At 45.0% G+C, this 21,631-nt stretch overlaps 1 protein-coding gene across 3 annotated transcripts in view; it reads left to right on the top strand.

The window, feature by feature from the left end:
• The window catches only part of DNAJB6 (DnaJ heat shock protein family (Hsp40) member B6), an 84,353-nt gene that overhangs the window by 26,697 nt on the left and 36,025 nt on the right, over positions 1 to 21,631 (top strand). For all 3 annotated transcript variants that reach the window (XM_017860561.1, XM_017860560.1, XM_017860559.1), the window contains exons 3-6: positions 1,545 to 1,654; positions 4,545 to 4,604; positions 5,400 to 5,510; positions 19,584 to 19,715. In XM_017860561.1, the coding sequence (XP_017716050.1) occupies positions 1,545 to 1,654; positions 4,545 to 4,604; positions 5,400 to 5,510; positions 19,584 to 19,715 (413 nt within the window). The remainder of the gene's footprint in view (positions 1 to 1,544; positions 1,655 to 4,544; positions 4,605 to 5,399; positions 5,511 to 19,583; positions 19,716 to 21,631) is intronic.

The following is a 21,631-nucleotide window of genomic DNA, read 5'->3' as shown; positions in this document are numbered from 1 at the left end:
CTACCTTGGCAAATGGGAAAATGACACCAATCATATGATTAAATGGTTTTATAAATCCTCCTCTTGAAATTATGTTCAGGCCCCACACGGTAGCTCATGCCTGCAATCCCAGCACTTCGGGAGGCCAAGGCAGAAGGATCACTTGAGCCCAGGAGTTCGAGACCAGCCTGGGCAACACAGTAAGACCCCGTCTCTGTTTTTTTTTTTTTAAAGAAAGAAATTCTGTTCAAAAGTATTTCAGACCAAAAGGAGGTCATAAAAACTGTTCATATAATTACTCTATGAAAAAAACATCCCTGTATGGAAAGGGGCACTGAGGATCTGGCATAGAGAAACAAGGGCAGACAGGGCAGTGATAAAATCCAGCCCAAGTTTTCTAGCATGCATTTATGACCTCATGGATATGTATGTACTGGGTGTTAATAGCCCCTCTTTGTACTTAAAAAAAAAATTAGGAAATTAAAGTGAATCTGTGTGCTAATGAAGTCTGAAGTTACAGAATCTAAAAGCCAAGCCTGTAAAGTCTGTAAGGCAAGATCTTTATCATCAGGGATGGGAAGGAAGTCAGTGTTCTAACTCTGTTTAGATCTTGAATATAGCACAGAGGGTGTTTGAAAGATCCCGAGATCCTGGCCTGTTTGGTGGCAGGTGGCTCACCTTTGGCACACAGATGAGCTAAGTAGTGGACTGGCTGAGAAAGTAGGGTCCTGGCAATCAGAACATGGAAGGATATGGATGGTGATGTTCGATCTTACTGCTCAGTGACCCAGGCCTTTTCTCCCTTTTAAAATTTTTTTGAGACGGAGTTTCGCTCTTGTTGCCCAGGCTGGAGTGCAGTGGGGTGATCTTGGCTCACCACAACCTCTGCCAGTGATTCTCCTGTCGCGGCCTCCTGAGTAGCTGCGATTACAGGCATGCACCCCCATGCCCGGCTAATTTTGTATTTTAAGTGGAGTCGGGGTTTCTCCATGTTGGCCAGGCTGGTCTTGAACTCTTGACCTCAGGTGATGCTCCCACCTCAGCCTCCCAAAGTGTTGGGATTACAGGCGTGAGCCACCACATCTGCCCTTTTCCCCTTTACTTCCTGTCACTGTCAGTCCATGTTGTGGACACTGTGATCTTCATTTTTCTCTCTCCAGAGGTTTGTTTGTATTATGCTATCAGGATTTTGTTTTTAAAACTCACTTTAATGAGTATTTTTACACTTTTAATTTTGAGATGGTCTTGTTCTGTCGCCCCAGCTGGACTGCAGTGGTGTGATCATAGCTCACTATAGCCTTGAACTCCTGGCCTCAAGCCGTTGCCACCCCTTAACCTCTGGAGGAGCTGGGTCTGTCTGGCTACACGCCACCTCACCTGGCTATCTGGATTTTAGAACTTTGTGTATTTCATTGTAGAGGAAAGGGAGGTTTTACAATTAAAACCGGTATTCATCTCACCAGTTTGCAGCTCTGAAGCCATTCTCGTGGTTAACGATGTTAGTTTCAAAAGCATAGTTGATTTCTGGGTTTAGAATGTGATCAGTATCCTTTATTCTTTTCAAGATATCGGAAACTGGCACTGAAGTGGCATCCAGATAAAAATCCCGAGAATAAAGAAGAAGCAGAGAGAAAATTCAAACAAGTAGCGGAGGCATATGAAGTGCTGTCGGATGGTGAGTGCCCCGGAGCTGCTGAAGGACCCTGAGCGGGCATGCCGGAATGCGGAGTGGGTGTTGGGATCCTCCTGAGGGTAGCACAGTATGGACTCAAGTGACTTGTTTTTGATGCCAACTGGATTTTGGGCCCCGAGAGGTTTTACTTTTCTCGTGAAGATGTGAATTGATTGAGGTAACCGCGAGAACTGCGGAGTACCAGGGCTTCTGGCAGTTTCTCTTAGGATGGCTGTTTTAAAACAGGACTAGGAACCCTGGGCAGAGGAGGTTGCAGGACTCAGGTCACTGTGCATGTGGCGTGCCTGCCCCCGTTGTTGTGTGTGATCATTCTGACCTCGCTCACCCCCACTGGCTTAAACAATACCATGCCAGTGGAGTCAGCTTTACTACTCGAGAGGACGTGATTAGTTCCCAAGAAGAGGGGATGGAACGTACAGCTAAAATTTAGTTTGCAAATTTCAGGCCTGTCTTCCCCTCCTGGGTCTGGAGCAGAGGTGTTGTATGTTACTGGAAGTCAGATCCATTGGCCTAGTTCACAAATGGGTGAGGGGTCAGAGGTCAGCTGTTGCCTAGATGCAGTTGGGGTTCCGTGGGGAAGTAAAAGGCTGTGCATGGGGCCTGGGGTGGGGGAACAGTGACAGAACTGGAAAGCCACACAATGCCCCTGTCTGCTGCAGTGCTGGGTGACCTGTTGCAAGCAAAGGCCGAGGCATTTACAAAGTTAGGGATGGACTACCAGAACCCTGGAAGTGGGCATTTGGTTAGGTTAAGTGTATCTGCATATGTTCAGGTAATTGGCCCATATTTACAACAAATGTGGGGTTTTTTTTTTTTTTTTTTAAAAGAAGGAACCCAGTTTGAGGCGGAGGTTGCAGTGAGCTGAGATTGCACCACTGCACTCCAGCCTGGGTGACAGTGCGAGACCTGTCTCCAAAAACAAAACAAAACAAAAAACAAACAAAACAGAAGGAACCCAGTGTAAGCTTGCCACCTTCAACAGCTACCAGCACACCACCAGCCTTGCTTTCTCTGGTGACACTGTGGCCCACCTCCTTTGTTTTAGAGGAAATCCCAGACATTTTACTTCAAAAATAGGAAAAGACATAAAACACTGATACTTGAAATCATCTTGAAATGTGGCATTTAAGGTCTTGAACTGTTGAGCTTATTCATTGGAAAGTTTTTTTTTTTTTTTTTTTTTTTTAAAGAGAGAGGGTCTTGTTAGGTTTCCCAGGGAGGCCTTGAACTCCTGGGTTGAGGTGATCATCCTCTCAAGCTCCAAGCGCCACTGCGCCATGCTTGTTCCCTTGGATTTGTGTGCTGGAGTGACAGGAGGGCACAGGCCTCAGTGTTCCCATCTTGTTCTTCGGTGGTTGTTGTTTGTGTGCTAATTCAGTATTGCCAGATTCAGGATTTTAGGGACTAGTGGCATTAGGAAAAGTGAGGACCAAAATGAAGCGTCATACTTGATAGAGCAGCTTTCAACTCTCACACTGAAGAGTCTCTTGGTTCCTTCGGGAGGTGCGGGATGTGCTCTTCATATCCTTTTAGGCAGTCTTAAGTGCGAGCTGGAGTTATCTTCAAAACATGGTCATTGTTCTTGCCATGGCACCGGCTACCTGAACTTGCTTGTAAGTGGTTTGCTTCGAAGCCTGTTTTCCCATTTTGTGGAATGTGAGATTTTCTTTTACTTTTTACAGATTGAGAAGGGGTCTCACTCTGTTGCCCAGGCTGGAATGTAGTGGTATGATCACAGCTTGCTGCAGTCTTGACCTCCCAGGCTCAAGCGATTCTTCCATCTCGGTTTCCCGAGTAGCTGGGACCACGGGTGGGTGCCCCTGTGCCCAGCTAACTTTTTTATATTGTGTTTAAAGGTGGAATTTTGCCGTGTTGCCCAGACTGGTCTTGAACTCCTGGGTTTAAGTAATCCACCAGCCTTGCCTGCGCAAAGTGTTGGGATTACAGGCGTTAGCCACTGCGTCCAGCCTATGAGATTTTTTTGAGGAACACCGATGGTATCATGTCAGAAGTACCAATGCTTCTAGTATCATTCTTTTTGTTCTGGGATATAAGTAGCGCTTGGAATATAAGTGTGAGAGCAGCATGCTAGCCCCAGGCCTGGCATCCAGGTGGTCCCTTTTCAGGGTAAAGGAGCCTGTAGGGTGTTAGGTTGGCGCCTTTCTGGCACATCTGCTTTCTACCACTTGCCTAGGCCCTGGCATGTTTGTTTTTGTGCTGCAGATTTTTGTAGTAAGACGGTGCACTTCTGTGGTTGGAATAATTTTGTACTTGGTCATGTGATTTTAATGTAGCGTGTCTGGGCTCTGTGGGCAGTAGAGTGAAAGAAATGATCTAATGGAATAAAAAAAAATTTTTTTTTTTTTGAGATGGAGCTTCGCTCTTGTTGCCCAGGCTTGAGTGCAGTGGTGCAATCTGGTCTCACTGCAACCTCTGACTCCTGGGTTCAAGCGATTCTTCTGCCTCAGCCCCCTGAGTAGCTGGGATTACAGGCATGCGCCACCATGCCTGGCTAATTTTGTATTTTTAGTAGAGATGGGGTTTTTCCACGTTGACCAGGCTGGTCTTGAACTCCTGACCTCAGGTGATCTGCCCACCTTGGCCTCCCAAAGTGCTGGGATTACAGGTGTGAGCCACCATGCCCAGCCGTAAATACTTACATACTTAATTTCTTTTTTGAATTGTTTTTCAGGAGAGAGGTACAGAAAGTTTTCCCTCTTACTTCCTTTTGTTTTAAAGAAAAGATGGCCATACTCTTTGAAATTTAATTGTAATACATTGAAAACTGATTTACAACTTGGGAAATACCTTTTCTATTGAATTAAGGGTTTGAAAGGAACTTGGCCTTACTGACTTTTCTTTAAATTTTTAGCTAAGAAACGGGACATCTATGACAAATATGGCAAAGAAGGATTAAATGGTGGAGGAGGAGGTAAGTACATGAGTTTTTTCTTTGAAGACACATGGTCTTGGCAAGTAAGTTGAGTTTGTAAATCACGAGTCTCTTGGTCAGAGTCTATTTTGTATCAGTAAATAGAGATGCAACCTAGAAAGCGAACTAAATTGGGGAGAGGACAGAGAAATTGATAGCATTTAAAAATCTTTTGTGAGACTGGAAGTATATGTTGATGTACTTCTTATAGGTAGAATACAATTTGTAACCATACTGCAGTATATTGTGAACATACACCCTTAGATCAGCACTTGATGTTATGTCAAAATATCTTAAGGGTTTGAAGAGCAGATTTTCCTGAAAAGCTAAAATAATGACCTTGTAGGGCCTGTACGTTGTCTCCAAAAGTTCCCATGGTCACTGGGGTGTGACCAGCCTCCCTTGGAATGTTGGGAAATTATTGCTCCAGACCCACTGGGGCCACATGGCAGCTTCTGTGGCTCCAGGAGGCCAGTCGTTGAAGTGGATGCAAATACTCTTGGTTGGTAAACCTTCATAACAAATCATAAAAATGGTGTGTAATGTTACATGCCGATCACGGGTTTAGAGATGTCAAAAAGTAATCTCAGCATCTGCACTCATGTGTCATCACCGCTGGGCACACTCACTTTCAGTCAGTACAGGGCTCATGTTTTGAATTACAGAGAACTTCAGGTTTATGAAATATTTTTGTTTTTATTAGATCATGATTTGTATAATGTTCTGTCAACAAAGAATTCTTTGCCTACAAAACACCAAAATTCATAAACTAAAAGCTGTGCTGTATTTGTGCAGGTGGAAGTCATTTTGACAGTCCATTTGAATTTGGCTTCACATTCCGCAACCCAGATGATGTCTTCAGGGAATTTTTTGGTGGAAGGGACCCATTTTCATTTGACTTGTTTGGTAAGTTAATCATGTGGGTTGACTTGGTGTGTGTCCATGACCCAAGTGAGGGCTTAGTATGACCTTTCTGTTGAATTAACATTGTGTTTTAGGCTGGGCGCGGTGGCTCGTGCTTGTAATCCCAGCACTTTGGGAGGCTGAGGCGGGCAGATCACCTGAGGTCAGGAGTTCAAGACCAGCCTGACCAACTTGGAGAAACTGTGTCTCTACTAAAAATATAAAAGTAGCCGGGCATGGTGGCTCATGCCTGTAATCCCAGCTACTTGGGAAGCTGAGACAGGAGAAACACTTGAACCTGGGAAGCAGAGGTTGCGGTGAACTGAGGTCACGCCATTACATTGTCGCCTGGGCAACAAGAATGAAACTCCCCTCTCAAAAAACAAAACAAAACAAAACAAAACATTGTATTTTGTCGTGAAACTTTGTGTTTAAGGCAGCATTGGACTAGCCTGGGCAACATGGTGAAACCCTGTCTCAACAACAACAAAAAAAACCCACAAAAAATTAGCTCAGTGTGGTGATGTGTGCCTGTGGTCCCAGCAACTTGGGAGACTGAGGTGGGAGGATTGTTTGAACCTGCAAGGTCGAGACTGGGCCACTGCACTCCAGTCTGGGTGACAGAGCAAGACCCTATCTGGAAAAAAAAGCAGCACAGGAGCTGTAAAATCTTTTCTCTTCTTCGTCTTTGAAAATTTGTTTTGAAGTTACAATTTGAAAAATTAAAATAATGAAGGGTTTAATGTGTTTTTTTCTTTGTTGTGTATGGCCCTAGTTAACTTGCTTTTGCCCTCAGATGAGACAGTGGTAAGGACATGGGTGCTGGTGTCTTGGAAATGTTATTTCCCATTGAACAACCAATTTGTGTGTGAATTTGCCACATCATATTCCTGTTAAAATCATTAAGCATCATAGTACTGTTTGCAAGACCTTTCATCCGTGAACATTGTGTGTGAGGACCGTTGTTGAGAGTTTGCTGAAAGGCACCTCTGGAGCAAGACTGCGGAGGCCTTCGCTGAGGAGAGAATAGTTTTGTTAAGGGAGATAGTGCTGTGATAGCTGCTGTTTGATTGTAGGAAAATGGATTTCTCATCGACGGCATTTCAGTCCTGATGCCTGGTCCTAGGCTTTGGTGTGTGTCTTGGGCACAGTTTGGGTCAGGCACTTCTGTTAGTTGTCTCCTGTTAGAGTCTTCTCACCCACCAACCACTGGGACTTCCTGTGTGATGCGGTGGGTGACCTGAGAGGTCAGGATTAAACGTGTACTCCTGTAGCTGTTTTTGTCTTTTGACTTACTGAGAGGGAAACACATTGTGTGTTTACCTCCTTCATTGCCGGGAGCATGGGTGAAGAAACTGACCACCACCTGCAATGCCCAGGAGGGAAAGAGAAGAGCAGTTGTGTCTGCAGATAATACAGGGGAGACACGTGGAGCCCCTGCCTGCCGCAGACTGTGAAGATTATGCTTCTTTGTAGAAGCACAGTCACTCATATCTGGTAGGTCTTGGGCCTTTTGCATGGTGCAGTTCTTCAGTGTATCTCAAATGGGGATTCAAAGAGGTTGTCCTTACACCTTATGGGCTGGCTGGCTTGAAGAGAGCCCCTTTCTGAGGGAGGAAGGACAGTCAGTGGCCTCAAGCATTTTCAGGGAAACGGAAGCTAAGCAGGGGATTTCAGATTAGGGGACCAGGAGACTGGTCTGCTTATTTTTGAGGTGCATTTGCTGTAATCACTGCTGCCATCAGCAGAAGCAGAGCTCAAGAAAGAACCATGTTTACGTCCTTCCCTCACCGACCCTCACAGGCAAGAAATCTTTCTCTAAGAGATCATCTCTGTCTTAAAAATGACCTTTGCATCTTGCTATAGCCTTCAGCAAACTGCATTTGTTGCTTTGCAGGACAGGGCAGTGTTGGGGTTGAAGTCCTGTGTTCTGATCCTTGATTCTCATGGTGACCAAGCGAGGAAGAAGTCCCACTCTTCCAACACCGTGGCTTCTGTTCTAGGGCGAAAAAGGCTGTCCTCTCAGTGTCTGAGATCGGGCGTCTTAAACAGGCCCTTTCTTAACATGATCATTCAACAGGCCCTTTCTTAACATTTTATTATTTTTAATTCAAAGGGGAAAGGGCCCTTAGTGACTGAATTGTAGCCAATTTTTTGTTTTCCTTGGGGAAAATAATCTGATACACCAAGCCATAGAGCAATTACTCGTAAAAGTATAGGGATTTTTTTTTTGTTTGTTTGAGACGGAGTCTCGCTCTGTTGCCCCGGCTGGAGTGCAGTGGCCGGATCTCAGCTCACTGCAAGCTCCGCCTCCCGGGTTTACGCCATTCTCCTGCCTCAGCCTCCTGGAGTAGCTGGGACTACAGGCGCCTGCCACCTCGCCCGGCTAGTTTTTTGTATTTTAGTAGAGACGGGGTTTCACCATGTTAGCCAGGATGGTCTCGATCTCCTGACCTCATGATCCGCCCATCTTGGTCTCCGAAAGTGCTGGGATTACAGGCTTGAGCCACCGTGCCTGGCCAGGTATAGAGATTTAATTAGATATGAGTGAATATGGGAGTTTTTACCTCTAGTCAAGGAGAGAGGTGCTAGTCTTACTGAAACACTGTACTGTTAAATGCTCCATTTTACATACAGACCTGCTTTAAGACTAGGTACCCTGTGTTTCCCATGATGAGTGTGGCAGTGGTACTTGTTCATTCTGTTCTTGCAGGTGTTCTAGATGACTTCCATTTTCAGGCTCTCAGGATTTACACACAGGAGAAGCTGCTACTCCGTGGCTACTGTATGTATGTAGTCACTGTGCAACCTGCTGGCGGCGTGTTTAGTGTAGATGGGCGTGAATGCAGAGCGAGAGGGATTTCTGCCTATTAATGATGTCGTTCAGGGATCAACGCCATGGTCTGTTACGAACTGGCCTGTTAGGAACAGGAGGTGAGCGGCGGGCAGGCGGGCAAGCATTACTGCCTGAGCCCCACCTCCTGTCAGATCAGATCAGCAGCATTGGAGTCTCATGAGGGCACGAACCCTATTGTGAACTGCACATGCGAGGGACGTAGGTTGCGCGTTCCTTACCAGAATCCAGTATCTGAAACCATCCCCACCTCCTGCTCTGTGGAAGAATTGTCTTCCATGAAACCAGTCCTTGGTGCCAAAAAGGTTGGGGACTGCTGTTGATAAATCATATTTACTAGACCTGGTGTATTTTTCATGGGACAAAAAAGTAGTTTAAAATCTGCTGTAAGATATTTCTGAGCTGCACTTTACATTTATCAGAATGTAGATCCCCTGCAGTACTTCAGACCTCCCTCATGATAGGTGGGGAAGGGTGAAGCGGGTGCCGGGTGTTGGACACACGGTATGCAGGTCTGTGCCTGAGCACCAGGCAGTTACTCATTGTCACGCTGTGGCCAAGGAGACTTGGGCCTGGGGCCTGTGGGTGTGGAACCCGTCCTTCACAGCAGGAGCCCTCCAGGAGAGGCCGTGGAAGTGGATTCAGACACCAGCCTGGAAAGGAATGCTGCCTCTGAATCGGAGGGTCCAATCAAAACTGCTGAGGCTAGGTGACTGTTGAAATTTCCAGAACATGGAGCACATGAAAATGAGCTCTTGTCAAAATGTTAATCAGGAAAGTTAATTAATAGGCAGTGGACCTGTTTGAATTAGGATGATATCTTTTATGTTATTCTTAGAGGACCCTGTTGCTCAGTGAAGGGATGCTCTAAGTTAGGAAAGAAAGGGTACCGGATAATAGTGCCTTTTGATCCCGTTAGTCATAGCAGGCATTACCATCTGGGAAAAGCCTGTGGGTTTAACTTCACAGGTTTATTTATATTCTTGGAAAGCCAAAGCTAACCTTTAAGGTTTCTAGAGAGGCCTTTTATTTTAGCAGTGCAGCAAGTTTTTCCTTTGTGAAGCATCACTCTGGTACGAATGATGCTCCGTATCAATAGAGGGGGAGTCCTGTGGTATGTAGCACCAAGGGAAGCAGACTTTTTGGAGGAAAAATGAGTGCATTGAGGATAGTAACCTGACTCTCTGACGTGTGATTAAATGATGGTGGTGAGTCCGTCATTTTACTCTCCCAGGGTGTGAGGAAGTGGCCAGTGAGGACCCTGGAGCCTAGTGAGGAGTTAGTGGAGCTGCCCGGGATGGAGGAGGCCACAGAGGACAGCCCCAGTGAAGAGAACAGTGAGACCTTGGATGTGATGATAACTAGTGAGGACCTGGCACTCTCTAGTGAGGATGAGGCCTGCGTAGGATATAGCTGGGGCCTGGGTGAGTCCCTCAGCGAGGAGCTGGAGCTCATATCCAGCGAGGACGGGGCCAGCCCTGGGGGCACAGAGGAGCTCAGTGAGGAGTGTGAGGAGCTGCTGAGTGAGGAGGAGCACAGTGGGCCAGAGCTGGGGCGCTGCCGGCACCACCATAAAGTGTCAAGGAGCTGCCTGGGCTGGACTGACTGACAAGGTGTCTAGAATAAACTAGTTTCCTCTAGTGCCTTGATACTGTCCTTGGTCGGATGGCCTCAGCTGCCTCAGAGATAGAACTGAAGAAGCAAAAGAGGGAGGTGGCGGTCCTGAAGCACTGGCCAGCATCACCAGAAGCCAGAGCACAGACCCTGGAGGCAGCCTCGGGTCTCTGAGTTTGATCTGGACCACAAACCGGGGACTCACACAACCAAATGTATCATCTTCTAGTCCTGGAGGCTGGCGGTGTGAGACCCAGGTGTGGCAGGGCTGGTTGCCTCTGAGGTTGAGGTGTGTCCCGTCCCGCTTCAGGCCCCTTCCCAGCTGTTCTCTCTGCGTTTGCAGATGGATGGCCCTTCCGATCTTCACATCATCTTCCCTGAGTCTGTCTCTGTGTCCATTGGATTTAATGTTTTAGAGACAGGGGTCTCATTGTGTTGCCTAGGCTGGCCTCGAACCGCTAGGCTCAAGCAGTGTTCCTTCCTCAGTCTCCCAAGTGACTATAGGCATCAGCCATTGTGCCCAGCCACAAGTTCCCCCTTTTTATAAGAACATCATTTATGTTGGATGAGTGCCCACTGTAATGATTTCATCTTAACTTGATAATCTACAAAGAGCCTATTCTAAGTAAGGTCACATTCACAGGTACTGGGGATTAGGATACCTTTTTTGGGGGGCATGATTCAACCTTTAACATCGTATTTCTAGCGGGTAGATTTTTGTGCTAGTCTTTGAAATTCACAGCCAAGCAGCAAATTTTGAAAGGTGAAAGGAGGAGGAACCTTTAAAGTTAGACATGTGCCCCCACCCCCAGCTCCGAGACGGAGTTTTGCTCTGTCACCGAGGCTGGAGTGCAGTGGCACGGTCTCAGCTCACTGCAGCCTCTGCCTCCCAGGTTCAAGCAATTCTCTTGCCTCAGCCTCCCAAGTAACTGGGATTACAGGTGCGCACCACCACACCTGGCTAATTTTTGTATTTTTAGTAGAGACGAAGTTTCACCACATTGGCCAGGCTGGTCTCGAACTTCTGACCTCAGGTGATCTGCCCACCTCGGTCTCCCAAAGTGCTGGGATTACAGGTGTGAGCCACCATGCCTGGCCAGAGTTAGACATGTTAATGAGAGCTAGAAGTTAGGGGTCAAGTACAGGCATGGGAGTGGCACAGCAGATTGGATCAGTGTGTGCTGGTGACCTGGACCCACTGTCATTGCACGGCGCTACAGCAGTTTGTAATGAGTGTTCTTTGATTACTTAAGGACAGAGTTCATACACATGCACACCTACACACAGGTCACTTAGAAGACGTTAAGGAGTCTTTTAAAATACACATAAAAACATCACATATTAAGCTGGGCGTGGTGGTGCACCCCTGTAATGCCAGCAGCTGGGGAGGCTGAGGTAGCAGATTCCTTGAGCCCAGGTGTTCGAGTCCAACCTGGGAAAAAATTAATGAGATGCCGTCTCTAAAAATTTAAGAAAAAAAGATTAAAAAACGAAATCGTGATGTACGAGATTGGTTTCTGGCTAAAGTTGTTGGAACTATCCTTGTGTGTAATTTCACATGGCCATGAAGCAGCAGGCAGTCCCACCCGGTGTCCCCACACGCTCTTCCCCTATCTGGTGAGAGTTTCTTGGAGACGATGCCGAACTCATATGGTTGTGTGCGTATTTGCGAACTCCTCATGTTGAGACAGAGCTGTTTTTTGGAAGTATCTTTTTTGTTTGTTTGTTTGTTTTTGAGATGGAGTCTCACTCTGTTGCCAGGCTGCAGTGCAGTGGTGCGATCTTGGCTCACTGCAAGCTCCACCTCTCGGGTTCAAGTGATTCTCCTGCCTCAGCCTCCCAGGTAGCTGGAATTACAGACATGCGCCACCACACCTGGCTACTTTTATATTTTTAGTAGAGACAGGGTTTCTCCATGTTGATCAGTCTGGTCTTGAACTCCTGACCTCAGGTGATCCACCCACCTCAGCCACCCAAAGTGCTGGGATTACAGGCGTGAGCCACCGTGCCAGGCCCTTCACTTCTACTTAAAATTATTCTGGCTAGTGAGGATGGTGCCATGTTAGTGATCTGCAGCTTCTTTTGTGCCGTTTTTCAGTACATACTTGGTAATTTTAGGACCTTTGTTTCCTCTGATCTCCTTCCTTAAATAGGGAGAGGAAATGGTTCCTTGAAACGGTCATTTTGAGAATTTTCTCTGCTGTGAGAACTGAGGCTCTGGCTGCCCTCCTAGAAGGCTTGAGCCATGCCATAGGAGTTTGTGCAGTGTTTCTTTGGTGGTTCCTCCCCTGTATTTTGTGGTGTTGGTCCCCCTCGCAGGTCTTTGTATAGTGTTTGGTTCACATTGTTGGCATGACAGTCAGCTGAGCAAGTTGTCGCATGAGTCCTTTGTCGGTTTGTGGGTTTTCGCATCATCTGTTTCCAGTGGGATTTTAGTCCCTGGTGAACTTGTGGACAACTCCAGAGATTGAGATAGTTGCCGTGTCTGTAGTGCTCCCAGGAGGAGATGTTCTGGGACTGCAGGTGCAAGAGGTAGGAAGAGTGGTTTAAACTTGAGGCTGCAGCAGAGCTGATGCTATGCTGGGCTTTGACAGGTTTGGGGAATACCAGCATTGATAGGAGGTATGATGGTGTAGGGACAGTGAGGTGGAATGTGTGACGGTGGAGGAAAGATGAATCGGCCATCTGCGAGTAGGGCTCAGAAAAGAGCCCGGAGCCTGCTGCTGTTCTGGTGCTTTCTTCCCTGAGGAATGAGGACTGTGGTTGGGAAGAGGCCCATTCCTCCCGACGCCAGGGATCCTCATCTCATGTTGGCCTTCTTGTATTTGAAATAGAATAATTTGATTGCAGTGTATTGTGGATTCTTTGATTTAGATAGATTTTTGTAACTTCTGGGAAACAGATCGCTCTAACCAGACCTAGGATCTAACTAGAAATTATACTTGTAATACAAAACAATTGTATGGGAAGCTGAAACTAGTGGTGTTCATTTAACAAATATGGTGTGCCTGCCGTTTAGTGCCAGGCACTGTTCTAGGTGCTGGTTCGGCAGTGGAGAGGAACAGTGAAGCCCTGTTCTCAGGGTGTGCAGTTCAGGGCAGAGCTCTGGTCGTGGTCTTCATTTACTGCCATTGCGTATTGTATTCCAGATCCCTAAGAGTTATGTTATTTGCTACTTCAGAAAGTGTGAGTGACACCACTGACAACATGCAAGTTGTAATAAGTGAGCGCCTGGTTTTGAGAGGAGTTGGGAGAGCAGAGGAAGTCTGTGTCTTTCATGCTTGGCTTTTGAATCTCAAGCGTTTCTCACTTTTGAGGGTGGCTGTTTAGGTTTCAGCTTTGGAACTTCAGGAGAGACTGACATATTTTCCTTTGTTTGAAATAGCCATGATGCTTTTTCGATTTTGTGTTGCTGTCATCTTTTTGTTCCAGCTTTTCTGTGCACTTGGGGAGTTGACAGTGAAATCATGACAGCAGGCCTCTCCTGGGCCGTGGGGTGGGAGTGTGCTGAGGAAGGGCGAGCTTAGTTCTGCCCTGCACTGTGTTGCTGTGAGATGAAAGCGGTTGGTGGGAATCCCCTTCGCTTTGTTGTGAAGCTGTTCCTGTTCCGTCACGTTCTCGTGCTTGGTAAAGCTCAGAGAAAGTGTGTGGGTTTAAAACATGTTCTCCACTGCCTCAGTGTTCTTCTTTAAGTTTGTGTGTGTGTAAATGTTTGTTACATGTGTTTTGTGGTCAGTTTTCTCACGCTGTTCAATTCATTGTATATATATGTTTTGTTCATACATTTGTGACTGTTCTTTATAGATTGTTGGTTTAGTATCTCGTTAATGTTATGGGCCCCTTCGTGAACTGGTCTTAGTGTTCCTCAGGGAATAGCATGGTATTGCAAAGTTTTAAAGACGCTCTTGGCATACGACGCCCAGAACATGGACATGAAAAGAGTGTCACTGAAGAGAATCAAACTGTGTAAGATATTTGAAGAGGTGTGTTCTGAGCCAAATGTAAGTGACCATGCTGGTGATGCAGCCTCAGGAGTCTGGAGAACATGTGTCCAAGTGGTCAGGGTGCAGCTGGGTTTATACATTGTAGGGAGGCATGAGACATCAATCACATCACACCTGTAATCCCAGCACTTTGGGAGGCCGAGGTGCCTGTTGAGGTCAGGAGTTTGAGACCAGCCTGGCCAACATGGTGAAACCCTGCCTCTACTAAAAATATAAAAACTAGCCAGGTAGGGTGCCAGGCGCCTGTAATCCCAGCTGCTTGGGAGGCTGAGGCAGGAGAACTGCTTGACCCGGGAGGTGGAGGTTGCAGTGAGCTGAGATCGCAACCTGAGATCGCCCAGTCTGGGCGACAGAGCAAGACTCCGTCTTGGGGGCGGAGAAGACATTTTTTGGCTCAGAAAGGCAGGACAGCTCAAAGCAGGGGGCTTCCAGACTGTTGGTGAATGAAAACCTTTTCTGGTTGACAATTGGTTGAGTTTGTGTAAAGACCTGGGTTATAGAAAAAAAATGTTCAGGTTAAGATATAAGATTGTGGAGATGAAGGTTCCTTTGAAGTATCATAGTGACTGCCCTTAGAGACAATAGATGACAAATGTTTCCTTTTCAGACCTTTAACATGTTCTAGACTTTCAGTTAATCTCTTCAGGATTGGGAGGACCTGGAAGAAAACGATCTAGCTATGTGAATAGACTCTTGACAGATGCACATTTTCCCCCGCAAAGGATGACTTTGCAAGGACAATTTCAAATGGTTTGTAGGACACGACTCCCAGGCCCCTTAGGTAGGAATTTGGGCAAGATAAAAAATCAGAACTTAGTCCTCCAGAGTTAAATCCTAATGCAGTCTGTTTCAAGTAATGTTTGTACCTCAGGATACAAAGTTAAGGTTTGAAGACCCATGTTAAGAGATGCTTCTAAAGAGATGAGCATACATGTTTTGCTTTGCAGAATCTGCGTGAGTCTAGAGAAACTGCCAGTGAGGGAGAAACGTGTATTACAAGGAAGGTGCTCAAGACTCTAACCCTCACCACTGTGGAGGCTAGCCAGTAAAACCCGTCAGAGCTGGAGCAGTCTCCTCCCCTGGGGTGGGGTGGGGTGGGGTGGTGTGGGGTGGGGATCCCTGGCCCCCAGCTGATTGGATGAGGCCCATCCACCTTAGGGAGGCAACCTGCTTTACCAGTCTCCCGATCCAAATGCTAATCTGATCCAGAATCACCCAGAAGGATGTTCGGCTCAATATTTGGGAACTCTGCGCATGGATGGCCCAGTCAACCTGAACATGCAATCAGCCACGTGTCCATCTCTTGTCAACTTGGCACCCATATGCATTTCCTTAACTCAGGCTTAATCTTCAAGTGAAGACAAGAGCAAGGTCATAGCCACCTAACATGATACCACTCTCCTACAGACAACCAAAAGTGCACTAGCCGCTTGCCTAGTGGAGGTCACGTTCCCCTGTGATCCTTACGGTTCTGCGTGATACGGGGTAACTTAATAGGCAGTATGTGTATGTTACATAAGAGGATAAGAGAGGGAAGAAAACTGATACGTGCTTAACTATAACATGCATAGATTATATATGACAAATACTGGTCACAAAATAAGCAGGAAATACTCCAAGCATTGATGGTCCTCTTTCCTGTAACTGATCCTGTGGACACAGCCACTTTCTTCCACTGCCCATTCTGTGGTCCTGTGGCCTTCAGCAGGCACCTCACTGGTTGTGGTTCTTTCTGGTGAGGTAAAGTATAAAACAAGTTTGTAGCACATTTGATTAACAAGTGTCTTAAGATTTATTTCTAAAGTATAAAAGTATGATCAGTATAATCCAAAAGTAATAACACATGCTGGGTTTAAGAATTTGAAAATGGGAGTGAGGTGTGAGGAGGAGGAGGTCTTGCCCCTCCGCCCCCAGCTGGAGCCCCATGGGAGCGTTGTAGCACGTTCTGTATAGTTATGATGCCCACAGGCCTCCCTGCCTCTCTATCCGGCTCTGCTAGCCAGGAACACTTCCGAGTCCGCATTTCACAGGCTTGCGTGCCTCTGCATGGTTGTTCTCACACCAGTACCAGTTGCACACTCAGCAGCTTCGTTCCGCTTTTGGGATGAGTTGAGTTCCCTGACGTAGAATTGCGGGGTTGAAGGTTTTTATAATAAAATATTGGTCTTATTTTGGGGCTGAAGGTTTTAAAAGCTTAATACATACTTCTAGATTGCTTTTCAAAACGACAGAAACCAGCACGTGATAAGTAGTTCTTCCTTGAAATAAGGACTTGTCTGATCCCAAGTGGCAACTTTTAACTGTATATAGTTATAAGTATTGAAATTATTTTAATGTGTCTTAACACTGTATTATAAACGAGACTTCATTTTTAGGGTAACTTGTGATTTTAATATCTGAAATTATAGGAGTTAAAATTCAGTGAATACCTGAATTATAAAAAAACTATATTTAAGCTATAAAATGTCAGTAGAGAAATAAACAAGATAAAGATTTTTTTCATACAAGAAAATGGAACTGAAAAGCATTGGCCTTCTCGTAACATACTACTAAACCAGCTTTTGAGGTAGCTTCTGTAGATGATGATTTTATAATTATGAATGTCCTCGTCTTAATTTAGCCTAGAATTGAAACCAGTTAAAATAACTTGGCTAGTACTGGTGTCACTCAGACACTGGTTCAAGATGCATCCAAAAGCTCAGTGCCTTGTGGACAACTTTTAAGAGTTTAGTTACCATGGATTTAAAGAAATTGTGACTAAACCAAGCTGTTAGCATTGATAAATGGGAAATTGCGGAAGGATATAGACGTTGTAGAGTGTGTAAAAGTAACTTGGTTTAGGGACTCAGGTATGGACAGTGAGACTGGCCACACAAGTGCCTTTCTTTGGATCTCACTATCACACTGTTACCCAGGTTGGAGTGCAGTGGCTGTTGGCAGGTGTGATCATAGCTCCCTGCAACCTTGGATTCCTGGGCTCTCAAGCAGTTCTGCCTCAACCTCCCAAGGAGCTGGGACTAAAGACATGTACCACCACACCTGGCTAATTTTTAAATTTATTGTAGAGAAGGGGTCTTGCTATGTTGCCTAGGTTGGTCTTGAACTCCTGACCTCCAGGGATGTCTCCTGTCTTGGCCTCCTTAGGAGCTGAAACTACAGATATTTGCTAATGTCCTCAGTTTATGGAAATGCAGAAATGCCTTTTGTTTTTGAGATGGACTCATGTTCTCTTGCCCAGGCTGCAGTGCAGTGGCACGATCTCAGCTCACTGTATCCTCCACCTCTGGGATACAGTTTTATGAGGCAGTTTTTGTGCCTCAGCCTTCTGGGTAGCTGAGACTGCAGGTGCCCATCACCACTCCTGGCTAACTTTTTTGGTATTTTTAGTACAAAATGTTGGCCAGGCTGGTCTCAAACTCCTGACCTCAAGTGATCTGCCGGCCTCGTCCTCCCAAAGTGCGGGGTTTATAGGCGTGAGCCACTGCGGCCTCCTGGAAATACTTTTTAAGGATCACCTCCTAGGGGAGATGAAGAGAGTTACTGTAGCATAATCAGTTTAACTGTATTTGTAATGTTTGTTTCTTTACCTGGGAGGATATATTGTAGATATGTCAGATAACATGTGACCCAGTGGTGTACAGTCTATGGCTATAAAGTAGAAAGTTACTAAATAGAATGCTTGGATTTTATTTGAATTGGATGCAGTTTTTGTGTCCTAGAGAAATTCACAAAATGTTCCTAGTTTTAGACAACAAGGTTATGATTTAACATCTTTGCTTTTGTTCTTTCTTGTCTTTGAGTAGAATAGTGGGGGACAGTAAGGTCTGTTTGCAAAGTACCTATGACCGTCTTATTATTTTTATGCCTGGGGGGCATTGACTGTGGAATGTGGGCAGTAACTTGCACAGTCAGTAACCGTTTGAGTAACTTCTTGTTGGCATCCCTGTTGTGGCATTCCTTTTCTAGGTCTCCACCTCACGCTGGCTTATGGGCGGAGGGGCAGATTGGCGCATGGGGTGTCCGGGCACTGGTCGTGCTTACCTTCTTCCTCTTCTGTCTCTTGGCCACCTCTTCCAAAAAGTAACCAGTGACCAATTCTCCCAGTGTTTCTTTCTTTGGGACTCAATGTCTTGGGCTTGGCATTGGGTAAAGCCGACTGGCCAGTTTCATTCCAGCGAGCTCTGTGATAGTCCGGTGTGGACCTCTGCCCTCTCTGCTCTGCGGAAGCTTCCTCAGCCTTTGCTCCTCACTATGTACTATTTGCTGGTCCTGGGGGTACCCAGCATCTCAGGGTTTTGACTGCCCACCTGTACGTCGATCCTTTCAGACTGGTCAGAGTCAGCCTCAGGTGCTCCTTTTCTCTAGTCACTGAATTTTTTTTAGTAGGGACAAAGTCTTGCTATGTTGCCCAGCCTGGATTCAAACTCCTGAGCTCAAGGAATCCTCCCACTCAGCCTCCAGAGTAGCTGGATCAAGTCACTCCTTCTTGTTCATAACCTCAGTTGCTTCATGAATCTCGATTTCTGCTTAATTTCAGTGCTTGTTGTATCCTTGTGTGCTGTGGTATTTATTGTTAACCTTTGTGACTCGAATGTATCCACTCCCTCCTTTGGTCACTCTGGCCTGCAAATAGGCCATACTAATTCTGTAGTTGGTTGTGGCTTGCCTTTGTCTTTATACCTTGCATGTGTTTATGTCTTAATGCATCTATTAGGATTCCTTGCTTTTATCACAGGTTTCCCATTTTTTCTGAAAAAAATACAGTAATTAATGCAGAACCCAGGTAAATTAAAAAGCTTTGTATACTTGATGAATGTTTAGTAAGTACTCATTGATTGATGACACCAACAGAGGAAAACAAAGCAGTCAGTTCTGATCTTGATTTTCAGGAGCATTTTGTGTTTCCACTTGGCAGCGTGATGCTTTCTCATGTTGGTGATTTTCTGTTGAGACACCTTCAGGCTTCATCTTATGTCTGCTGGTTAACATTTGTTCAGAATTGATTTCAGCTAATCCTTAAAAGTTTTTTGAGACATCACACTTAGAATAAAAGGAATTTCTGTTGCCGAGGTTTATCAGGGATTTACACTTAGTTTACGTGGCCACACCGTTCCTTCTTTGTGTGTGAGTGTGTGTGCGCGCGCGCATGTTAGGGTAATCCATTTTTCTGTTTGTTTCTGAATTGCTTTGGAGAAGGCAACTCCAAGGAATACAACAGCCTCAGTGTAAAGCTTTTCTCACTCTTCCAGTGGCCATAGCAGGAACAGCATCTAACAGGACCTCACATCAGTGATGTGAAAAGAGCTGAGTTTGAAGTGCATATTGGTGCTCCCTAAAGAATGTGTATATGTGCTATTTTTAAATTAAGTCTGGTAATTTATTTGATATAAGGTATTGTAGTTTTAGTTGAATTAAACAGTTGGTGAAACTGTTGGTGAGGTAGTCTTTCAGTTACTCTGTAGATAAGGTCTTTTGTTACAACCTTGTCTAAGTTTTTTGTTCCTGAATATGTTACAAATCTCTGTTTTCTCTTACTGTAGCTGTCACATGAGGAAAAAAACTTGAAAAAAAGATCTCATAGTGTGTGTTTATGTTTGATTTTAGAAGACCCTTTTGAGGACTTCTTTGGGAATCGAAGGGGTCCCCGAGGAAGCAGAAGCCGAGGGACGGGGTCGTTTTTCTCTGCGTTCAGTGGATTCCCGTCTTTTGGAAGTGGATTTTCTTCTTTTGATACAGGTATTATATTCCTAGGTTTAATTTCTGTTATCTTAACAGTGGTTAGTACTTATAAGCATAATACTCTTTTAGTTAGAGTAATTTAAAATATGTGCATTGCTTTCGTAGAATAGCATTGTAGATTTGCCAGCTTTTTTTGCTATACAGCTCTACGCTTAATAACCTACATTTTCTCCTAATCTTCCTAAGAATGCTGTACTTGGAAATCTTCTCCTCTTAATATAATAATCAAGGCCAGAATGTAATGAAATTCTTAATTATAAAGGGGCAAAGTATGTTCTGTGTCAGTAGATGGAAAGTAACGCACTTGGGAAATCTCACTAACCTTCATGCTGTCTAACCTCCTTTGCAGTTAAAACAAAAGTGCACAAATAGGTAGCATCCCAGGAGTGTCCCACTGGATGGAATCGAAGGCTGGGCCTTAACACCAGCCCAGGCCAGGCTCACTCACTAGTGAAGTATCAGCCTCATGCACGTAGCTCTTCATAAGTGGAAACACAGCTTATAGACTGGAGTAACAAGAATATGTATATAAACACACATTATATGCCTGTGAGTTTAGCCTGAAGAATTAGAATCCCATTTTCTCTGAAGCTTATCCAGTTTCTCTTCACAGAGGAGCGCTTTTTTTTTTTTTTTTAATTTAAAATGACAGAGTCTCACTTTTAATAAGTGCCACTCTTAGTGTAGTGGCATGGTCTCGGCTCACTGCAGCCTCCTGCCTCCTGGGTTCAAGTGATTCTTGTGCGTCAGCCTCCTGAGTAGCTGGGATTACAGGTGTGCACCAGCAGGCTCAGCTAATTTTGTATTTTAATGGAGACAGGGCTTTGCCATGTTGGCCAGGCTGATCTTGAACTGACCTCAGGTGGATCCACCTGCCCTGGAGTCCCAGAGTGCTGGGATTACAGGCATGAGCCACCACTCCTGGCCTGGAGCTGCTGTTTTGATTCTCTCATTTTCATTTTAAGCCTCCATGGTAAGAATTGGGAGAGCTTGTTACATAGGGTTCCTTCATGATGGTCAGAATTTTATTTCCTTTTAACATTGTGCTCATGCCATCTAGGTAAGTAGTGAATTCTGCCTGATTGGACCTCAGTTTTGATGTGCTTTCCCTCAACAGATCCTCTCATTTGATACTATGGAATATACTGACCACAGGTTAAGAAAACTAGTTAAAATACCGCGTAAATAGTCCTTTTAAAAGTAATCAGTGGCTCCTGTATGTGTGTATGTGGTGGGGTGTAAACCTTCTCCACTTCTGAGGTGCCTTACAAAGTATCACAAGAATAAATACTTAGCGAGGCTTGATCTAGACCGTTGTAGTAGTCACCAGCCACGTGTAGGTCCTGATCCCTGGAGGTCTAGCTGCTCCAAATGGATATCAGCGGGAGTGTGAAATAGTCATTGGGTTTCAAAGATGGAACATGGAAAACAGTATAAAATATCACAAATGATTTTGATTTTTTGTATTTCCAATTGAAATATTTTGGATATACTGTATTAAATAAAATACTACAATTAATTTCACTAGTTTCTGCTTTTCAGTGAAGTCGTTAGAAAAGGTAAACTTAACATACCTGGTTCACATATTTCTTCAGGACACCACTAGCATTAGACAGTATCTGGCCTTAGGTGATTGAATCATGTTTGGAGGTATGCGTCATTTGTGTTAATGTGAGCGTTTTGGAAGCAGGACAAGCATTAAGCTCTAACCAGTAGACCAGCTTTAATATCAAAAAATAAGTTTGCTTTAGTATGACTTGTGAAATTTTTCAATGTCCACACTGATACACAGTGTCCATAATGTATAATTGAGAATGGTGTCCATGAACCGTAGAAACATAGGTTTTTCAGATGGATACTTGTAGTATTCTTTCTACAGTTATTTTAGTTTGTTTGTTTTTTTTTTTTTTTTT

The sequence above is a fragment of the Rhinopithecus bieti genome, unplaced genomic scaffold, assembly GCF_001698545.2.
Source record: "Rhinopithecus bieti isolate Rb0 unplaced genomic scaffold, ASM169854v2 scaffold_50877, whole genome shotgun sequence".
NCBI lineage: Eukaryota > Metazoa > Chordata > Mammalia > Primates > Cercopithecidae > Rhinopithecus > Rhinopithecus bieti.
This window is presented reverse-complemented; position numbering and strand designations above follow the sequence as displayed.